The sequence below is a fragment of the Strongylocentrotus purpuratus genome, unplaced genomic scaffold, assembly GCF_000002235.5.
Source record: "Strongylocentrotus purpuratus isolate Spur 01 unplaced genomic scaffold, Spur_5.0 spur5_scaffold_13, whole genome shotgun sequence".
NCBI classification, from domain to species: Eukaryota; Metazoa; Echinodermata; class Echinoidea; order Camarodonta; family Strongylocentrotidae; genus Strongylocentrotus; species Strongylocentrotus purpuratus.
The window spans coordinates 9,248,320-9,270,782 of NW_022145598.1; the positions used below are offsets into that span (position 1 = coordinate 9,248,320).

Sequence of the window (22,463 nt, forward strand, 5' to 3'; positions counted from 1 at the left end):
ATCGCGCAATCTTCAATCGCGAATCGTACACTTTATAAATAAGGGGGCGGGGTTTCAAATCGACCCCGCCCCATATAGATCTCAGATCAGGGGAGAAATAATCAGAGTGACTAAAAAATAGAAGTAGACAGCAACAAACATCTCTCCTAAAAGATTTAGTTATGGACCCCCTTTTAATTGACTCAAACTATTATTGTACGCAGATGACAGCGTACTACTCTATTCAAATCCTGATCCTAAATATATTGAGGAAAAGCTCAGTGAACAGCTGTCTACGTGTGTCGATTGGATGACTGATAATAAGCTTTCTTTACACTTGGGAAAAACAGAAAGCATTTTATTTTGTTCTAAAAGTAGTTCTAAAAAGTCATTTGAATTCAAAGTGACACACAATAATCAAGCAATCAAGAGAAAAGAGTCTGTGAAGTATTTAGGCATTGAGTTGGCTAGCGCAATTTCATTTTCATCTTTAGTAGAATCAGTTGTAAAAAAAGCAAATTCTCGTCTGAAATTTTTGTACAGATATCAAAGTTGTATGGATTTAAAAGCAAGACGTACACTCTGTTTTGCTCTTATTCAATTTTTATTTGACTATGCTAACCCTGCATGGTACAGTAACATAAACAAGTCAGATCAAAAGAAGTTGAAGATTATACAGAACAAAATGGTGAGATTTATCAACTGTTCTGGTCCAAGAACTCATGTTGGCTATAGCGAACTTTCTAAAGCTGGTTTTCTTGAAGTCGACCAAAGATCAAAACAACTCGCATTGCATCACGTGCATAAAATATATCATACTAGGGCGAATCATTATATTCGATCCAACTTCGATCTTGTTACTGACGTACATGATTATAATACAAGAAATAGACGATTCAACTTTAACTTACCAGAAAGAGTAGGTAGTATTGGAAATTCGTTTTATTACAATGCCATAAAACATTGGAATTCCCTTCCCAATGGTGTAAAAGAAATAGGAAACTATGATCATTTTAAGAGGAAATTAAAGGAATACCTAATACTTGACAGTCAGAGAAGAGAAGTGAATGACATGTTATATGATTGAAATTGTTATTCTTCTGTCGGTTCATACTTTTTCATGTTGTATATACTTATGTTTTCGTACGTTATAGAAATTCTACAAATTCATCATTATTTTCCTCTTCTTCCTTCTCCTCTTTTTCTTCTTCTCCTTCTTCTTTTTCTTCTTGTACTTAATATCATTTCTATCATCAGTTTAATGTTGTTATTATTATCTTTAATAAGTAGTTCTTTTAATTTTCTTATCTGTCTGTAAATATTACTATTTTAATTTATTAATTGTATACATGTCTGTAAGGGACCCCACTGGAAATAAGCTCTCGAGCTTTCGTGGGTTATCCTGTTCAAGCTGACTTATTTTTGATCTGTTATTATTGTATATTGTTGTATATTGGAAGCTTGTCGAATAAAAATCAATCAATCAAATACCCCGCTACATAACCCCCCTTTCGCTCCCCCCCCCCTTTGATCCCAACCTCCCGGATATATGGGTCGTTATAATTTTTTATATCGCCTAGCTTACCACTCGTTCTTCTCTCTCACTTGTCTCCCCCTCACCCTCTCCTCGTATCTTCTCCCTCCCCTCTCTATACCCCCCTTTTTTCTCTACTTTCTCTCTCGCGACCCCCCTTTCTCTCTTCTCTCTCTCTTCTCGACTTATATCTCCACCCATACTCGATTCGATTGGACAGGTGCACGTACATACAGATCCACACACTTAGAATTTTCTTTTAATTGGATGCTACGTGATTCCATTATGCTAGTTGAAACCATCATGAAGTTCCTAAACGTAAAATGCTAAATTTTAGAAATAATATTTGTTTTCCATAGCCAGAGTCAATTTGACAGACCGGCCCTTTGCTTTAGTGACTTTCACAAAATATAATAATACATGCTTAAAATATCCACTGAGTGAATTTAAACTAGTAATATATTCGCCTACGGAAGGCTAGCTAGAAGGGCGTTCAAGTTAGCTAGGTCCTTGGCAGGCGAATTGCATTTAATCGAAATGATACTATAGTCAATGAACAACTGAAAATGAAAAAAATGACAGGGTGAAGTGTTGTTTCACTTAGAGTGCTGTACATTTATTATTAAGTTAAAAACCAACATTTTAGTTTATATCATTACACGACTTTTACAAGTCTACAATCTAAACTCCACACATTTTTCTTCTTCTTTTCTAAAGTATAAAACAGTATGTTCTTTCAAGATTTGATAATTATATACATTGTATGTTACTCATTTGGATGACTCCGCAAGTCCGCAACTCCCCTTTCATGATGTACTCCTATTCCCCTCGCCCCAACACTCCCTAACTAGCTTGGGGAGGTGGAATGAAAAAATCCTTACACATTTTCTTTCTTTCTATGTTCCAATATTTACATTTTCAAAACGGAGTGAAATGCAGGCGAGACGGAAATAGGTCGCTCCTGGATCTATTTACATATATACATGTGTATTTCAAACTTCACACAAATTAAGCTTATTAGTCCAGTTATGAACTTGATCAATACTCAACAGTTCTCTATTATCTACATTATCCATAAACTATACATGTTTCAACTTATTCATTATGGTAGATATATACAAGACTAAACTACACTTTTTATTACCAATTTCTCCAAATTGACCGTGTAAACTAACTGAAAGAAACTTTACATTAAAACAAATCAATACCCAATTATCGTCCAGTTCTTTAAACTGTAAACAAACTCGAAGTAACACGATATCGATAACCTAACAGAAGGCATTCACTGTAGCTTTGTCTACCATCTTTCCAAATGTGCTTACTTATGCCGTACACAAATTACGTAATCCCGATCACGATTTATATTGGTTATGCTATGAGTTATTGATTATACTTGAGCTTATTCATTGAAAGTCTTTGCGATCGCCTTTTTTATCAGTATTTCCTTGATCAAATGGTTCTATTCATAACACCAAACGATCCAGGAGCTTGTCAAATATTCTAGTGTTTCCTCTAAAGGCGTCGTTTGTAAACATTTATTTACCTATCGAAATTCTCTATAGCACCTCAAAAGCCGCTGGTGTTTCAAATTTGAGGATGCTTTCAGGGCTTAGGCCTAATAGGCTGCATAGCCCTCGTGCCTGTTTAAAATAATAATTTTTAGAGGGAAAATCACGTCTTACTCCAAATGCAACCAACTATTCTCCTCCCCATTACTTTTTTTAATGAAATATGAATTTAAATAAACAATCTAATTTTAGAGCACTAAGACAGACACAAACCACAATTCGATAAGAGGCAAAACTGAATAAGCAGGTGTTGGAATCAAGTTGACATTAGGCGGAGCTTAATCTCTGGTCTTAATTAGTTCCTAATGTTTCGATGTGATCTTAACTGAGCTACGATGAGGTTTATAATTTCATGTTTTGGTACGTGGCTTCGGGTTCAACCCATGGAGCAATTGGTTTTTCTCCTTGGCATTTGACAGGATCAATGTGTACATCACTGAGATTTCCATAAACGTTGTCGTTGATTAGTTGAATGTCCAAAGAATTTGGAGGATCTGATGTTTCTGGAAGATTCAGAGAACCGTACATATCTTTGTTCTCCGTCTCTTCAGCAAAGGCCTCATTTACATTATGTCTGGAAGACTTCTTTACGGATGTCCTGAAGTTGAGAGTATCGTACTCATCGCCTTTAGAGAGTCTGATGTCTGTATTGCCACTTTGATGCTGTTTATTGCTCGAGGTGCCAGCATCAGGACCCAAAGATCGGCGTTCAAGAGTAAAACGCTTGTTGACACCAGCATCTTCTTGACCTGTGAAGTTGACCCTGCCCACATCTTCATACTCATTATCGGATACTTCACCATGACGTTCGTCGTCCTTTGATGGAATCTCAAGGGTGTAGTAATTATTGGGGTGACAAGTCGTCTTGTCCGACATAGACCTCCAAGCCTTGTCATTTCGGTCTTTCTCGATATCTGCAGAAATATCATTCATTGGAGCCTCCAGAGTGTAATAGGTTTTTCCATCACATGACGTCTTCTCCTGAGTAGACCTACAAGCCAAATTGCAATCCCCATCTCCTTTCGTGTCTTTTAAATCGTCGCCCACATTGGAAACACCGAACCGTTTATCCTCGATATCTGCATATGTATTTTCTTGTCCTTGGTAGATTGTACAATCATCTTTCGTCGGAACCTCTAGAGTGTGATAGGTGATGTCATCACATGTCGTCTTGTAATGGGCAGATCTACAAGCCCAACCGCCATGTTCATCTCCTGCGATGTTTCCCATATCGGTGTCCGCATTGGTGCCAATGGTGTCAGGGGTTGTCGTACTACTTGAAGGAGCGTGGTCACCGTCGACCAGTATATCTGAGGCTGACGGCAAGGCACTCCACTCATCATACAGCTCGTTGATTACTAAACCAGTGTCGTCTACATCTGATCCTTGTGAAGAAACTGGTTTCGATCTAGATCTGAATAAGAAAGTAAAATCTAATCAATTGGCTGTCTTGAATTGGCAGTAAAACACGATTAAACAAAGGGGAAGGGGTCGCACGATGATTCTAAAGTTTATAAAGGAATCGATCCCAAATTACATGTGATTATAGATCTATTCTAGAACTTGTATGTTATATATTTCTATACGTTCTCTACGTTCTATATTTTGGAAAAGTATTAACTCAAAATTCATTTGATTGCGTTATTAATATCATGTGTTTTCACGATCGGTTCCACTACATTATATTAATAAGTAGTGTTTAAATGAACTGCGAATATTCATCCATCGAATTTTCGTTGGTGATTTTAGTTTCAAGAAGGACTAAAATATCTATGCTCTAAAAAGCGTTGTTGATATTGCTTTGGTTATTACCACCTTTCTTTTTTCAACTGTTGATTTGATCAATAAGTCCATAAACATAAACAAAAAATTATTTCAAAATAAATTAACCTTTTTTAAAGGTTTGGAAAACCGGTGAAGGCGTCGATGAATCGAAAATCAGTGCAGCTCTTTTGTGCTCATTTATTGGCATATTGACAGATAGCAGTTCAGAATTTTCTGAATGTCTAAATGAATCGCTGTGCCTTTGCATCCTCGAATTGGGATTAACTCTTTATATTTTGTTCACTCCTACAAAGTTCAATGTGAATGATAATGTAACAGAAATGTCAATACAAAGTATAAAATGCAACGGAAATTGTCAACTTTTACTCGAAAGAAACTAGACTCAAATTATTAATTACCTTGTTCTCATTCCTTAGTCGCTCAATGTACTACAGAAAAAGACTCAAGCAAACAATTCAAAGCAAACTGGTTCAGAAGATAACGAATTAAAAGAAAAAACAGTAAAAGGAGACACTAATACGACTAAAGTGCTTAAGGTTATGAAAGCTTACATCATCTTTGCCACAAACCTGCATTTCCGGCGAAGGAAGATTGCAACGATGACTGCCAAAAGAAGACATGTAGCTGCAACCGAAGAGGCCACATAAAGGATATAACGTGGAATAGGTTCCCCTGTTTTTATGAAAATAAGCGAAATATGATATTCTCAACTGATAGTGTCAAACGGATTTAAGGAGGCTGAGGAAAAAAATGAAAATGATTGCTTTGAAATGTGCCATCTTGGCTTTCTCCTTCAAAATGTCTCTTTTGATATGCTTTGAACTTTCCTCATGTACTTTTCAACTGTTTTTGGACATGACCAAGACGTTCCCTTTTCTTATTTTCATCTTCAATCTTTTCATTCTACAATACCTTGATGGGATGTAGACCCAGTCTGTTCTACCACTTGCACTGAAATAACAAAAGGTATAAACAAAATTGTGTTATTGAGTTATAGGAAAAGGAGCTTTCAAAAACATCCATGGGGAAATATGAGGGCAATTCTAAATCTTTTTATTTACATTTATGTATATTTATATCTTATTGATTCTTTCGTCGTCTCTTTTTATCGTCCCCAAATATTGCTTTCTCTTTTCTATGTTATTCTCCTTTTATATTCGTCATGCTTTTTTTTTCTTTGTCCTTCTTTGATATATTTGAAGAAAGAAGAATGCTCGTATACTTGATCTCTTTTGTCTGTCTCGTGAGTAATCAGTCTACTGGGATTCTCCCTTCAACATTCGTTTTAAATACTAACCTGTCTGTGGTTTTGTTTCCCCCATTGTTGACAACACCTCAGTTGTAGGATTGGCGGCAGACAAAGTTTGAATGTTGTCAGAGCTGGATGTTGACTGTAAAGAAACTTCTACACGGAAAGAATTAAGGAATATAAGAAGTCGCTTAGTATTGATTGTCTGATTAATTGTTATACTTTTCTATGAATAATATACGATGAATCAAACATGGTAATAAATGGTAGTAGTTGGTCGAATGTTCACAAGTCGCCTCATTTCTATTGAACGTGTAGGGGAGGGTACGGTAAGCCAAATCCTATTCTTATATATTTGGTGAATAACATTCCTTGAATATTTCTGTATACGGTTGTATATGATGCTGCTCTCTCAATATACTGTTTAATCATCAATATTTATGTCTTCGTTATAAGCAACGATATGTGCAATCAGGCGCGTACACAGGGGGGGGGGGGGGGGTGTTTGGGGGGGTTAACCCCCCCCCTTTGGTAATTTTTTGTATGTAAACCCCCCCTAAATTTCTAAATGTTAAACCCCCCCCCCCCTTGAAAAAATCCTGCGTACGCGCCTGTGTGCAATCATCTGTAACTCCTCACTTCAACCCTCTCCCTCTCCCTCTCCCTCTGTCTCTCTCTCTCTCTCTCTGTCTCTCTATGTCTCTCTCCCAATCACTCTTTAGTCTCTACCTATCATTCTTCTCTTCTTTTTGTTGCACCTTTGCATCACCAGGAACTCCCTAATTTAAGTATTTTGCTTGTACCTAATTATCAGGACTCACGAGGCACCAAGCTACGCTTATCTTCTCGCTGAAATACACGGACCTCCTTTATTTTTACCGAGGTGTTTACCCTTTCTCCTTCTCGATAGCAATGTCTAGATTCGCCACTTGGGGACCCCCTCCTAACAACCTTATCTTATATATAAAAAGCTGTCCATAAAGATTAAATACATTTTGCTTACCTCTATTCCTAAGATTATTTTGACGATATTTTTTTTTATTGTTAGATACATACAATGCATGTCTTCTCAGAACTTGATTTGATCAATCTCTATGGCCCGAATTCACAAAGGAGGTTTGTCGACAAACCTCCTTTTGTTTCGCCAAATTTCCTTTTTGTTTTTTACAAACCAGGTTTGTAAAAAAACGCGTAAAAACGCGTCATATGACGTACGAAAACCAAGGTTTGTCGACAAACCTCCTTTGTGAATTCGGGCCAATGACTCTTTAGAGTTAAGTGACATCTTGAAATCCGTCATGGAAAAACGATTGCGTCCCGTACTTACAACTACAAGAGAATAAACAATTACATTGCCATACAAATACCTGGTTGGACTACATTAACATCGTCAATTCCTACATTAGTGTTATCGTCTCCTCGAACTGCTTTGAAGGAAATCTATATGTAAAAAAAAAAAAAAAATTGTATAAGTACCGCAGGAAAACCTGTAATTCACTGGAACAATATATATTTCTTTCTTTACATCAATTCGTTAAACAATCACAAGGCTAGAAAGAAGCAAGAAAACAATCCCCATTCATGATAATTATCAAAATTACAGAATTTGTTGGCAACCACTAGAAATGCAAACTAAAGATAGGTATAATCTCAAAAGATCAAGGTTTCGTCTCATGAAGTATTGCGATTGATTTGAATCAATCGCAACTCTTTATAACTACAAGGCCATGGATATGATATAAACTTTTAATCTTTTTTGTCTCCATATTAATATAATCACAATGAATAGACGATTGGACAATGTAATATAAAATCATAAATGTTGACCGTTACTTAATATAAACAATCTAGCTACCTAGTTTCCAGAGAAACGGTTCATCGTTTAAAAAGAAGATATATGGCGCTGATTAGGATCTATTTAAAAGTGTGAGGGTCTACTCAAAATATATTATGGATGGTATATTGTTATAAATCCTCTAGAATGAAAAGATCCCTGAGTTATACATTTTGAAAAATTGACATTATCGAGTAGGCCATGGGTATTTCCCAAACAACTTTAACAGAATGCATGACTTCTAATTTTGTTTTGGTCCGATTTCATTCAATCTTTCACAAGTTTGCTTTTTTGATTTTCCTGCTTTCTTTTAGAGGAGGTGTCTATCAAGGTTGGAGTTTTCTTCAATGTAATACCTCGACATCCGAGCAGTTGAATGAGTGTTGTCTCAATGCCCAGCCTTCAACAACATGTAATGGATGCACAGTACCTTCACCCTTGCATACACTGTAATTAAAATAGCCATGCCTTTCGTTGCGAGATTCCGAATTGAAGATATATCTGAACGAGAGTAGCCAGCCATTTGATGTTGGTAAAGAAGCATTGAATAGCGTGCACTCAGCAGAACTACCTTCGACTCCGCCAGGATTGTTGAGAGCTGCCCGAAAATACGGTTGATTTCCATCAAAAGCTGGTAGGTAAGATAAAAGTAATGGATATTCAGACTGATTTGTTCTGCAACAGTTTTTCCACTGCTCATTGTCATGATTGTGATTTTTAATTGCGATTGGAACACGCCAGTCTCTGGAAAAGTTTTATGCTAACCAATAACGCCTTATATGCTATGCTCATTGCAGGGGCGGCGGGGCGACCTCTAAAGTGAGGGGGGGGGGGGGTGGGCACCAAAAAGGGCACTTTCTTGAAAAATGGTTTCCTACAAAGGAAAATCTTAGAGCGCAAATATACCACATTTTAGACATTGGTATATACCCCTATCTTTTTTTAAACATTATCTGGGATGCTTTCAATATGTGTTTCTCTTTAAACATCATAACAGACATTTCTTAAGCATCATACTTTGCATTTGGGTGTGATGGTCTTAGTATTCATTTGCGAACGAGCAAAGCCAACGAGGAACTCTTTTGCAAAAGATTTGTGAGGTCGCATTGCGAAAAATTTCATCTTATAAAGAGGGAAAAATCCAATCATGATGGGGTTACAAGCACATTCTCATAATAGAAGACTGAAAAGACCTTTCATAAGTAAAATAATTATATAATCTATAAATGCGAGTGCGTGTAGCGAGCGAACATTGGGGGAAATTGCTCTCTGTCGCTTTAAATTAGGGGCACGTGTAATGATGAGAGGAAAAGGGGACACATATCAAAAGGGATAAGACACCTATTAGAAAAGAAAGGGAGCACGTGTCAAAGTACAAAGGGTAATTAATAATAGAGGTGAAAATGGGGCACTTCTTATACCTGAAAAAAAGCACTCACGAGAGATGAAAAAAAGCTTTAATGAGAATGGTAAATGGGCATTTGTCGACGGAAATGGGGCACCAACTATATTTTGATAGGGGTATTTATAAGAGTTGAAAAGGGGCATTTATGAAAAGGGGATATGTCCCTTATTAGAAAGGAAAAGGATCACGTATCATTGTTAAAAGGGAAATTATCAGAGGTGAAAAGGGGCCCTTATCGCACCTGAAAAGGGGCACTGACCAGATATGAAAAGGGGTACTTATGTGTATGAAAAAAAAGGCACTTATATTAAAGGAAAATGTGCATTTCTTCAAATAAACGGGGTACCGATCAGATTTGAAGGGGTTTTTAGGAGAAGGGGGAAGTCTCTCTCATTGTAATGAGAAGGGGCATTCATTAGAAGGGGAATAAGCTCTTTTTTAATGGGGCACTGATCATAGGGCACTTATCATAGGAAAAGGAGCACATGTGAAAATGGGGAACGGGAACTTATTATAAAGGAAAGGGGTTACCTGTCAAAGAAGAAGGAGCACCTCTCAAACTTGAATAAGGTAATTATCAGAGGTGAAGGGGGCACTTAGCAAAAGGGAAAAGGGGCACTTCTCGTACCTGAAAAGGGGAACCTATTAGAGATTTAAGAGGGCAAGTATCAGAATGAAAAAATGGACACTTATCATAAGTGAGAAGTAATAGGGGCACTTTTTAAAGTAAAATGGGCACTTTCCTATGTAAAAAGGGGGCACTTCTTACGAATTTATAGAGGCATTTTTCATTTGTAAAAAGGGGCACTGTTAGGATACTTGAAAAGTGGGGGGAGGGGGGGGGGGGGAGCAGTGACCCTGTCCTGTTTCTGATATGTTTCTCATGAATTTATCAAACACAGGAAATATATAATGAACAGTACACCCAATGAATTGAATCACTAGCATATTATTGGTAAACTGCCTTCACCTTGTACAGGGTTTGATTCGAGCGTTATTCACTCGACATTGCGCCTACACTAGAAAGAAACGTTAAAGGTATAGACCAGTATTGGAAACGCCCCAATTTCAAAAAATGAAATGGAAGCTCTCATTACCAATCATGTGAAAGAATATGTTTTGACTAATACATGATGATAAGAAGTTTGCCGGGAAACCACCTACTAATTCATATATTTGGTAAATTTGTTTCTCTCATGGTCTGTGAGAGATATAGGGTAGTCCCATATACATCTTTCTGTGTATAGTGCTTGTCATTTTGATGATTCCAGAACCTTGCAGATGCTAGATGCTAGATGATCAACCTTTTCTGATCGATTCCACAACGTTTCTTTCACAATGCAATCGCATGACCATAACTGGTCTTTACCTTTAAATCAACATTTGAAAGGTCCGAGGAGCAGATCAACACTTTTAACATGCTGGATTCAACCTCATTATCGGTGGATACACCGTGTCAAAAGTAATACTCTACTTTAACTAAAATGATATCACGGCTCAGTTACAAACAAAAATTCTCGTATTAACATCACTTTCGTTTTAGAGTTTTACATTCTAAAAGGTTACTAAGTAGTAAACATTAGTCCTACTAAAGTCTAAAAAAAAAAAGATATTGTATTGCCCTTTAGGTGCCAAAACATTGGTCAGTCGGTCGGAATTTTTTAAAAACTTGTTTTGATTTTTTTTTTCTTTACCTTTTTTTCTCTCCCTCTTTTGGCTGATATTTCTTAGTTTTGAATGCTTTAATATTGTTTTTTCTAAAATAAACTGTAGTAAAAGAAAATTAAAAGCCGACGGTAGATTTCAAGATTTTTGGGTCGGTCGCAAAGGGCTATACAACATATTTTTATGCCTCCGTTAAGAAGTAGCCGGAGGCATTATGTTTTCGGGTTGTCCGTTCGTCCGTCTGTACGTCCGTACGTCCCGTTCTCGTGATCGCGTTATCTGAAGAACCGACTGATGGATTCCTGCCAAACTTTGGTCATGTATGTATCTTGCAGAGCCGATGAACTGATTAGATTTCGGGGTCACGAGGTCAAAGGTCAAAGGGCTCATTATGTATGCAAAAACAGCTCGTGATCGCGTTATCTGAAGAACTGATTGATGGATTCCTGCCAAACTTAGGTCATGTATGTTACTTGCAGAGCCGATGAACTGATTAGATTTTGGGTTCATGAGGTCAAGGTCATGGGCTCATAATGTATGCAAAAATAGCTTGTGAACGCATTCTCATTAGAACTGACAGATGGATTACTATTTAACTCGGGACATCTTGCAGAGCCAATGAACTGAGTAGATTTTAGGGTCATGAGGTCAAAGATCAAAGGGTCATATATGTATATGAGAAATTGCTTGTAATCACGATATTCTGAGAACCTGTTAATGGATTACAATTGAACTTGAATTTGAAAAATTTCTTCTGTTTTGGTTTGTAAAGTTGCTCTATGACGGAGGCATCATTTTCGACTGCGCGCAGTCGAAGTTCCATCTAGTTTATAAAAGGCCTAATGTTACGTCCACGACAATATTTCAATTTATAAAGTGATTTTGACAATTGTTGGTGCGATTACTTACCTTTGTTTTTGTTTGTCAAAAACCAATAGAAAAGTTGGGACTCCTTTTCACGACAAATATCGCATGGTTCATCTCGCTCTCCGTAAGGTTCATCGAATGAGCAACTCCACGCTGCAAATACAATTATTCCATGTGCAATAGAAAGGATTTAGACATACAAGGGTTTAAATAGAGATTTAGCATTAGATTAATTTTATGTGAATCTTTAGTTGGACAGCACAGCTCTATTAAAGCCCTTCTGTCATAGCTACTTGCTCCCTCTATATAGAAAACTTCCCCAATCGGTGCCTGTTGGTCCCCCATGATCCTCTTTTTCTTATGTTAGTTGAGAGCTGAGTTAATAAGATAAACACCTGTCAGTGACCTCGCTGTGTGGTCTAATCCCTTCTGGTCCAGTAGTATTGACAGTCTTTAAAGGGATAGTTGAGTTCTGTTGCAGAGGGCGCTACACAACATAATTTTTTGTGAGATAATGAAAAAACTGACTGTCAAATTTGAAAGAACATACAATTTAAATGACAAAATCATCTTCGAACAAAATCGGTTCAGAGACGGCTGAAATATCCATAAATGTAACGATATCTAATATTTGTGTACCAGCACAAACATTCGATAATTTGAAAAAGCCGTTGAAAAAAATGAAACAGCGTCTTTTACGTTGTATTTCAGCCATTGCCGATGTTGGCTTTTTCGTGTTGGTTATATTACGCTCAACCAGCCGGCCCATGTATTTTTTTATTTTTTTATTAATTAATTAATTAACGGTTACCGAATTTTTTTGAAAGTGGAGCTGAATTGTATGATCGTATTGGCTGAATTCAACACATTTTGGGGTCTAAAATTACCTTCATAGCAATTTTAGGTCCTAAAAGGGCACTAGAAATGTCATAGACAAAAATAAGAGCAATAACCATGCACTTTTAAGGCATTTGCGGTCTGAACTCAACTATCCCTTTAAATATCTTACTTATACTGCAACACTTATTATATAACATCCAAGTAGATCTTTGTCATTTGATTGGGGAATTTCGGTCACATAATATTTAATATTCTATTGAAGAACTACTTCATTGAGTGTGCAATTTAAGTTATATATTCACCGTGCATTTTGGTTCTATTTAGCGTACACATTTGGTTATATCCGACCCCTATTGCTTGTCGTAGTTGTGACGTTGCACTGCAGTACAACATTTAAAAAGTACATTCACAAGCAGACGACCGGGGTCATCATGGCGGCCGGTATAAACAACAATGTTGTGCTGTTAAATGTTTACATTTTTATTTTACCTATAATATACTCCAATGATGATGTTATATAAAACAAATAATGAATGTTTGTCATTCGTTAAATAGTGTGGATCTTTTCATTCGTTGACAGATTAACATTTTATTCAACTGATAAACATTCATTATTTGTATACTAATACTATACTACTGTATATGGCGTCACGAAAAGAGCCTTCCAAATCTATCGCACATGCATAGTTTCATAAAATATATTAAAAAGGACTTCTGTAAAAATCTTCTATTCATAGATTGATTTAATCATTGACCCCGTGAAACCCACGAGACAGTATAGGCATGTATTTATTGCAGTATTAGTTACTTGAACAACTGCAAAAATCTGCCACATTTTAGAGCTTGTAACTTCCTTGTGTATTATGGCTATTTTCGTACAGGACATGCGTAGACAAATGAGAGTTCCTCTTTAGTAAACAAAAACGAGAGCTCTTGAATCGAATCCAAATATTTTAACAATGAAATGTAAACACTTTAAAATTCATCATTTTGTTCCCTCATAAGAAAATTACTGTAATTACCATATTATAATTTTGACAGAATATATTATACAGTGCATCCCAGAAAACAGGAAACAAAACATTTCTTGCTTTTAATAAAAAAGAACTAACATGGTTCCAAATAGTTAGTGATTGCTGTAAACCATACATGCTTCATTGAGCAACATTTTGTTTAAGTTGGCATGTAAAAAATGAGCTCATGCCAGTTTTTATTAATACAGTGAACACGTTAATATCACATGAGAACATGACGTTAGGGAAATGTAAGCTTTAAAGCCCCACTGTACTACTTGTAACTACTACTACTACTACTACTACTACTACTAATATTTATTTTTTTTATATAGCGCTTAATACAAATGTCTCTAAGCGCTTAACAAATATACTATTACCCCGGTCATTGGATTCAGTGATTGCCCGCACACAACGTGACGCTCAAAAACTGTTTGACCAACAATGACGGTCGCATCCTACCGGGTACCCATATAACACATGGGTGGAGAGTAGCAAGTGCAGGTTATTATCTATACTGGCTCCCTTTTTTATATAAAACAATGCCTATGCGGTGCCCGTTGGTCCCCCATGATCCTCTTCTTATGTTAATTGAGAGCTGAGTTGATGAGATAGTCACCTGTGAGTGACCACGCTGGGTGGTCTAATCCCTCCTGGCCAAACTAGTACAGACGGGCTTTAAAGGATGATGTGATTTTATATAATAAGCAGTTACTGAAATGGGGCGAATTCTCTTTTCAGGGATGACGGGGGCGTATAGCCTCAGATTCTCCCCAAATCAATGAATTGTCCTCAAGCCATGAAAAATCCCCCCTTTACAGACTGAAAGTGGTAGCTATCCTGAGAGAAAAAATATGAATTATGATGGTTGATCCAGTTCTGCCCTACCTTATACCCTATAATCAAAATTAAAGGTGTCCCTGATTTTCAATATCGCTGAAACAGTACAGGACCGTCTGCTTGGCTCGTTTAAAAAGTTTCAGTTGTAATCATACAATCGCAGATCATTTTTAGTAAAAAAAAATATTAAGGTAAAGAAACATGCCATTTTTACCCTCACCATTGAAAACATCTCCACTTTCCTTTATGACAAGGCCTAAAATCTTACCCTTGTTATTAATAGAAGCACATGAAAAAATCTTCTCATTAAGTTTTAAATTTATGTTTTCTTCAGTTCATGTTCAGTCATGTTCACTGTTTCTCAAATAGATTTTAACATGTAAATTCCTAAACAATGTTGCTCAGGGAAGCATTATGGAGTCATGTCATCAACGAATCAACGAAAAACAAGGAACTCTATTTAAATAGTTCATATTGTGTTCAAAATATTCGTTGGTTTTTAGGTTTCGTTTTTTCTGGGACGCAGAAAACAGATGAAAAACGATTTGCAGTTCTAATGAAAAATACAGTAATGAAATCAAATAAATCAAATCAAATGGTATAAAAAAAAAAATATTGAAATGGAATTTACAATATTTGGACCATCATCAATATACAAAAAAGAATGTAACAGAAGAATCAAAATAGGTTATAAATGAAAATATCAATTACAACCAATCATTTTGACATAAGTATACATGAAGTTAGGTAATTAATCTGTTTATAAGTAGACGGTATGCAACAGATGAATTCTGAAGAGCGCTTTTCCTTTCATTTCCTGCAGTAGCCATGGTCATTTTTACTTTATAGTCGGTTTTATTGATGCTGGGGGGCTGGGAGTGGGTGTAAGGGATGGGCAAATTGATTGTTACATGCTCATTTCAAATTATGGTCTGTAAAAATATATAATTCTTCTGTGCAAGACTTGTATTTTTACAGAATTTGATTTGATATTCAAGTGATTTGCATTTAGTTGTTTGTTGAGGTCATAGCATTGACCAGTTGCTCTCCTCCGAGACAGAAATGCCTGATAAGAAAAATGAAGATATGAATTATGATCAATCCTTTTTGCAAAGTAATCATGAAGTTCGGTAGCTAATCTCTTCATAATAAGTATGCAACACAAGAGTGGCACAATCATTATTGGAAGCGATCACTTGAATTTCAAAGAGCGTTTTTCATAACATTTCCTGCAACAGCCATAGTCAATTTTATAGTTTCGATTCGTTTTTATTTCCGTCATAAAAAAAAAATTCACAATGAAAAGAAAGTAACAAAAGAAAAATAACAAAACAAATCTACAAACGTATGCATAATATACAGTTTACATAAGCAAGACAAAAAAATCACATGACATTAAATTGAAGAAAACAAAACATCAACAACATTATAAACGTACAATGAGAATGTAAAACGAAATAAGCAAAAAGACAGAGGAAACACAGATGGCCAACTTTCAGCTGCACTTGCATAGTGCAGCTAGTCTTCCATGGAGACCAGAAAGGAAAAGAAGAAGTAGTGGAACAGGAAGGAGGATTGGGGGGGGGGGGGCAGAGCAACACGAAGCAAAACAACAAGAATAATGGTATTTAAAGCAGGACAAAAAAAATATTTTAAGGTATTATATCATAAATTAGACTTGTCGTGAAAAAAAGATCATTTGAATAAAGATAGAGATGTGCAATTCAGAGTAGGTTGGCGAGTGCTGCTGTGTAACTTAGCCACCTGTAGACAAAAAAGCGCGTTTGCTGTTGTTTGTTCGGGGTGTTGGAAGGGAAAGATTACTGTATCGTAGCTAATAAGGCATTGGGGTATGAAATATGTGTTCAGTTAAATAATTTGGTGTCATGTTATTGAGGATTTTGAACATAAATACTTTTTAAATGGAAATTACAATATTTGGACCATCATCAATATACAAAAAGAATGTAACAGAAGAATCAAAGTAGGTTATAAATAAAAAAATCAATACATGAAGTTAGGTAATTAATCTGTTTATAAGTAGACAGTATGCAACAGATGAATTCTGAAGAGCGCTTTTCCTTTCATTTCCTGAAGTAGCCATGGTCGATTTTACTTTATAATCGGTTTTATTGATGCTGTTTTGGTCTGTAAAAATATAAAATTCTATTTTGCAAGATTTGTATTTTTACAGAATCTGATTTGATATTCAAGTGATTTGCATTAAGTTGTTTGTTGAGGTCATAGCATATACCAGTTGCTCTCATTAGAGACAGAAATGCCTGATAAGAAAAATGAAGATATGAATTATGATCAATCCTTTTTGCAAAGTAATCATGAAGTTCGGTAGCTAATCTCTTCATAATAAGTATGGAACACAATAGTGGCACAATCATTATTGGAAGCGATCACTTGAATTTTAAAGAGCGTTTTTCCTTACATTCCCTGCAATAGCCGTATTCAATTTTATAGTCTATTTTATAGTTTCGATTAGTTTTTATTTCGTTTTTATTTCCGTCCTAAAAACAAAAATTCACAATGAAAAGAAAGTAACAAAAGAAAAAAAAACAAACAAAATCTATTAATGTATGCATAATATACAGTTTACATAAGCAAGACAAAAAGATCACATGACATTAAATTGAAGAAAAAATGACATCAACAACATTATAAACGTACAATAAGAATGTAAAAACGAAATAAGCAAAAAGAGGAAACAGACGGCTGGATGGCCAATTTTCAGCTTGCACTTGTATAGTGCAGCTGGTGTTCCATAGGAACCAGACAGGAAAAGAAGAAGGAAAGGAAGAAGGATGTGGGGGGGGGGGGGGCAGAACAACACAAATCCAAACAACAAGAATAATGGTATGTAAAGAAAAACACAATAAAATTACATTAAGATCTTATAGCATTAATTAATTTAATTGTGAAAGAAATCGTTTGAATAAAGACAGAGATGTGCAATTGCGAGTAGGTTGGGGAATGCTGTTGTATAGCTTAGCCACCTGTAGACAAAAAAAGCGCGTTTGCAGTTGTTTTTTCGGGGTGTTGGAAGGGAAAGATTACTGTATCGTAGCTAATAAGGCATTGGGGTATAAAATATGTGTTCAGTTAAATAATTTGGTGTCATGTTATTGAGGATTTTGAACATAAATACTTTTTAAATGGAAGTTACAATATTTGGACCATCATCAATATACAAAAAAGAATGTAACAGAAGAATCAAAGTAGGTTATAAATCAAAAAATCAATTACAAGCTATCATTTTTACATAAGTATACATGAAGTTAGGTAATTAATCTGTTTATAAGTAGACAGTAGGCAACATATGAATTCTGAAGAGCGCTTTTCCTTTCATTTCCTGCAGTAGCCATGGTCGATTTTACTTTATAGTCGGTTTTATTGATGCTGGAGGGCTGGGAGTGGGTGTAAGGGATGGTTAAATTGATTGCTACATGCTTATTTAAAATTGTTGTCTATAAAGATTTGAAATTATTTTTGCAAGACTTGTATTTTTACAGAATCTGATTTTATATTCAAGTGCTTTGCATGTAGTTGTTTGTTGAGGTCATAACATTGACTAGTTGCTCTCCTCCGAGACAGAAATGCCTGATAAAAAAAATTGAATTATAATCTATCCTTTTTTTTTATAGGAATCACGAAGTTCGGTAATCCATCTCTTTATAAGAAGTACGCAACAAAAGAGTGGCACAATCGTTATGGAAAGCAGTCACTTGAATTTTAAAGAGCGTTTTCCTTACATTTCCTGCAACAGCCATAGTCAATTTTATAGTTTCGATTCCTTTTTATTTCGATTTTATTTCCGGCATAAAAAAAAAATCACAATGAAAAGAAAGTAACAAAAGAAGAATAACAAAAAATCTATAAAGGTATGCATAATATACAGTTTACATTAGCAAGACAAAAAAGATCACATGGCATTATATTAAAGAAAAAAAGACATGAACAACATTATAAACGTACAATAAGAATGTAAAACGAAATAAGCAAAAAGACAGAGGAAACAGACAGATGACCCACTTTAAGCTGCACTTGTATAGTGCAGCTAGTCTTCCATGGAGACCAGAAAGGAAAAGAAGAAGTAGTGGAAAAGGAAGATGGATTGGGGGTGGGGGCAGAGCAACACGAAGCAAAACAACAAGAATAATGGTATTTAAAGCAGGACAAAAAAAATATTTTAAGGTATTATATCATAAATTAGACTTGTCGTGAAAAAAAGATCATTTGAATAAAGATAGAGATGTGCAATTGCGAGTAGGTTGGGGAGTGCTGCTCTGTAACTTAGCCACCTGTAGAAAAAAAAGCGCGTTTGCAGTTGTTTTTTTCGGGGTGTTGGAAGGGAAAGATTACTGTATCGTAGCTAATAAGGCATTGGGGTATGAAATATGTGTTCAGTTAAATAATTTGGTGTCATGTTATTGAGGATTTGAACATAAATCCTTTTTAAATGGAAGTTACAATATTTGGACCTTCATCAATATACAAAAAAGAATGTAACAGAAGAATCAAAGTAGGTTATAAATAAAAAAATCAATACATGAAGTTAGGTAATTAATCTGTTTATAAGTAGACAGTATGCAACAGATGAATTCTGAAGAGCGTTTTTCCTTTCATTTCCTGCAGTAGCCATGGTCGATTTGACTTTATAATCGGTTTTATTGATGCTGGAGGGCTGGGAGTGGGTGTAAGGGATGGGCAAATTGATTGCTACATGCTTATTTAAAATTGTTGTCTATAAAGATTTGAAATTATTTTTGCAAGATTGTATCTTTACAGAATCTGATTTGATATTCCAGCGCTTTGCATGTAGTTGTTTATTGAGGTCATAACATTGACCAGTTGCTCTCCTCCGAGACAGAAATGCCTGATAAAAAAAATTGTATTATAATCTATCCTTTTTTTTTATAGGAATCACGAAGTTCGGTAATCCATCTCTTTATAAGAAGTACGCAACAAAAGAGTGGCAAAATCGTTATGGAAAGCAGTCACTTGAATTTTAAAGAGCGTTTTCCTTACATTTCCTGCAACAGCCATAGTCAATTTTATAGTTTCGATTCCTTTTTATTTCGATTTTATTTCCGGCATAAAAAAAAATCACAATGAAAAGAAAGTAACAAAAGAAGAATAACAAAAAAATCTAGTATTGTATGCATAATATACAGTTTACATAAGCAAGACAAAAAGATCTCATGACATTAAATTCAAGAAAAAATGACATCAACAACATTATAAACGTACAATAAGAATGTAAAAACGAAATAAGCAAAAAGAGGAAACAGACGGCTGGATGGCCAATTTTCAGCTGTACTTGTATAGTGCAGCTGGTGTTCCATGGGAACCAGACAGGAAAAGACGAAATAGTGGGAAAAGAAGAAGGATGGGGGGGGGGGGGGGGCAGAACAACACAAACCAAAACAACAAGAATAATGGTATGTAAAGAACAACAAAACAAAATTAAATTAAGGTCTTATAGCATTAATTAATTTAATTGTGAAATAAATCGTTTGAATAAAGACAGAGATGTGCAATTCAGAGTAGGTTGGCGAGTGCTGCTGTGTAACTTAGCCACCTGTAGACAAAAAAGCGCGTTTGCTGTTGTTTGTTCGGGGTGTTGGAAGGGAAAGATTACTGTATCGTAGCTAATAAGGCATTGGGGTATAAAATATGTGTACAGTTAAATAATTTGGTGTCATGTTATTGAGGACTTTGAACATCATTACCCTAATATCTGGCAAGATTTTCATATGGCTCCGAATAGTCTCATTGGAAAACGTCCCCTATCGTCAGAGTCCAGCAGCCTAACATGTTAGCCTGCTGACTTTTACCCCCCCCCCCAAAAAAAAATAAAATAAAAAAAATTAACAATTCACTTTTGTTTAAACGAAAAGCACATCCACCACGACGTTCGTTGACACTAGTTTTTTATTGGAACTCTCATGTCCCATTGACTTTTGAAAGTTCACCCACCGTAATTTGTTCAAAATAGTTCGCTAGCTAGCCATTGCCTATATAACACATGTGAAACAAGTCGAACTTTGGACGCAATTTGCAACGCGATCGTAAGTTTATAGGTCAAGCACACGAAGAATAACAAGCATGAATTATCATAGATCAGTTCTGATCGGTTCATTATGTCCATTTCAACCAACCCCCACCGTAATTTTTCCATTTAGTATAGGCAAGCATTTTGCAGAGGTAAGCAAAAACATGAATATTCGTGATCGCCATAGACTATTCGATTATTTACAGAGGGGTGCAATTGTGCACCACATCAAACTCCCCTACTTTAAGTCAAGTATTTCATTGTATTATGTAGTTTGGTAGGTTTATTTTAATAACTGTTTAATTATCAGATATCAATGATAGTTTAAAGATCCGGAAAAAGTTCTTGTATTTTATATTTAGCAAAGCAATCTCACATACAAATTCACTACCAAGTGTCGTCTATTCCGCCGATTGCCGTCTGCTATATACGTCTAGCGAGCAAAAATGAGACAACCGGAGCAATATGAAAGACTTCCACCGCATTATCTCATGCATTGAAGAAACAGAAACATGTAATTGAGGCTTTATTTTCGAAATAGTTCTTCCTGCTCTATTTTGTAGCTTTTGTAATTGATTAATGTATTTTTTCATAGGAAGACTGCGATATAATGTTCGCATCATCTAGATGGGGTAGAATAAACAGTTTTGTATATGCGTTTAAATTTCTTCTATTCATGCATTTCCCACAACGAAAGAGAAATGAAACCACGTGACCAACTTTTTTACAAAGGTGATTTACATGTACATCCCACTTCAGTTCTGCATCAATCTACACACCCAAGTATTTCAACAATCCTACTTGATTGATTACATGATCGTTGATACTTATATTAAGTCTTGGTTACACATTTTGAGCACGTGTTTTTCTCAATTAGTATGCTCATGGTTTTGTCATAATTAACCTTCAGTCTATTTCTGCTTATCCACTCGTCCAGGTTGACCAATTCCCAATTAAGGGTTAATTGAAATTTAAACTGTATATGGGTCTTCATGAGAAAAGTAAATCACGGTGTCAACTGCGTACAAATAAAGTGTGCATGAATGAAATACTAAGGGTAAATCGTTGATGAAAAGTAATAACTATCTATCTATCTAAGTATCTTCTCCCGGTTCGGAGGTTGATTGCGACATTTCTTCATTTCACTCTATCTTCAGCCATTCTGGTGCACTCTTGCAGTTTTATTCCACTCCAGCATCCATAACAATGAACCCAAAATAGATCATTGGGGTACCCCGAGCTCAATAGGTGGTTCTTCGAAAATACAGTTGCCTATATAGATACAAGTTACAATTCTCCGATCTGAAAGGTGGTTTTCGTGAGTGGCGTCCCGTTGATCCCTATTCAAGAAGACATTTAACATTGACCAAATCAAAAGCCACCGGCATCTTTTAAAACTTTTAAAATACCCATAGAAAAACACAAATACTATACTTACGTGGATCTTGAGCCGATGAGATGTTCATTATTGCCAAAACGCCATAAAAGATCAAAAAAGAAAATCCAAACATTGTTCATAAAAGGTAATCTCACGATCAAAGAGAATACTTCAGAAAGCTCTCTACACACCTACTAAATCGACGATCATGTAATGCTTATCAAATATCTGTAAAATCTTATCCAGGATTCATATAGCACAAAGCTTACAACAAGGATATTTAACAAAAATGCTTCTACTCCAGGAACCTCTCCAACTTTTACTGAAAAGCGTAAGGACGTATTTTGAGTGGTCAAGTATACATGTCTCTGTTTAGAATTCCGTCAGTTTGAATACACGTTTGCTTTGATCAAGGCGTGCCAATACAGGAAACGCTGGGGAA

At 35.7% G+C, this 22,463-nt stretch overlaps 2 protein-coding genes across 2 annotated transcripts; both read right to left on the reverse strand.

The window, feature by feature from the left end:
- Positions 1 to 3,185: 3,185 nt before the first annotated feature.
- On the reverse strand, positions 3,186 to 5,606 carry LOC115923307. The gene is made up of 2 exons (XM_030983759.1): positions 5,436 to 5,606; positions 3,186 to 4,495 (listed from the first exon to the last, which is right to left on the reverse strand). Exon 2 carries the CDS (start codon positions 4,309 to 4,311, stop codon positions 3,424 to 3,426), a length of 888 nt encoding a protein of 295 aa, XP_030839619.1. The 5' UTR covers positions 4,312 to 4,495; positions 5,436 to 5,606; the 3' UTR covers positions 3,186 to 3,423.
- A 1,856-nt stretch (positions 5,607 to 7,462) lies between these two features.
- LOC100893316 lies at positions 7,463 to 22,463 on the reverse strand. Its single transcript, XM_030983875.1, has 4 exons — positions 22,082 to 22,463; positions 11,929 to 12,039; positions 8,306 to 8,580; positions 7,463 to 7,555 (listed from the first exon to the last, which is right to left on the reverse strand). Exons 1-4 carry the CDS (start codon positions 22,152 to 22,154, stop codon positions 7,463 to 7,465), a joined length of 552 nt encoding a protein of 183 aa, XP_030839735.1. The 5' UTR covers positions 22,155 to 22,463.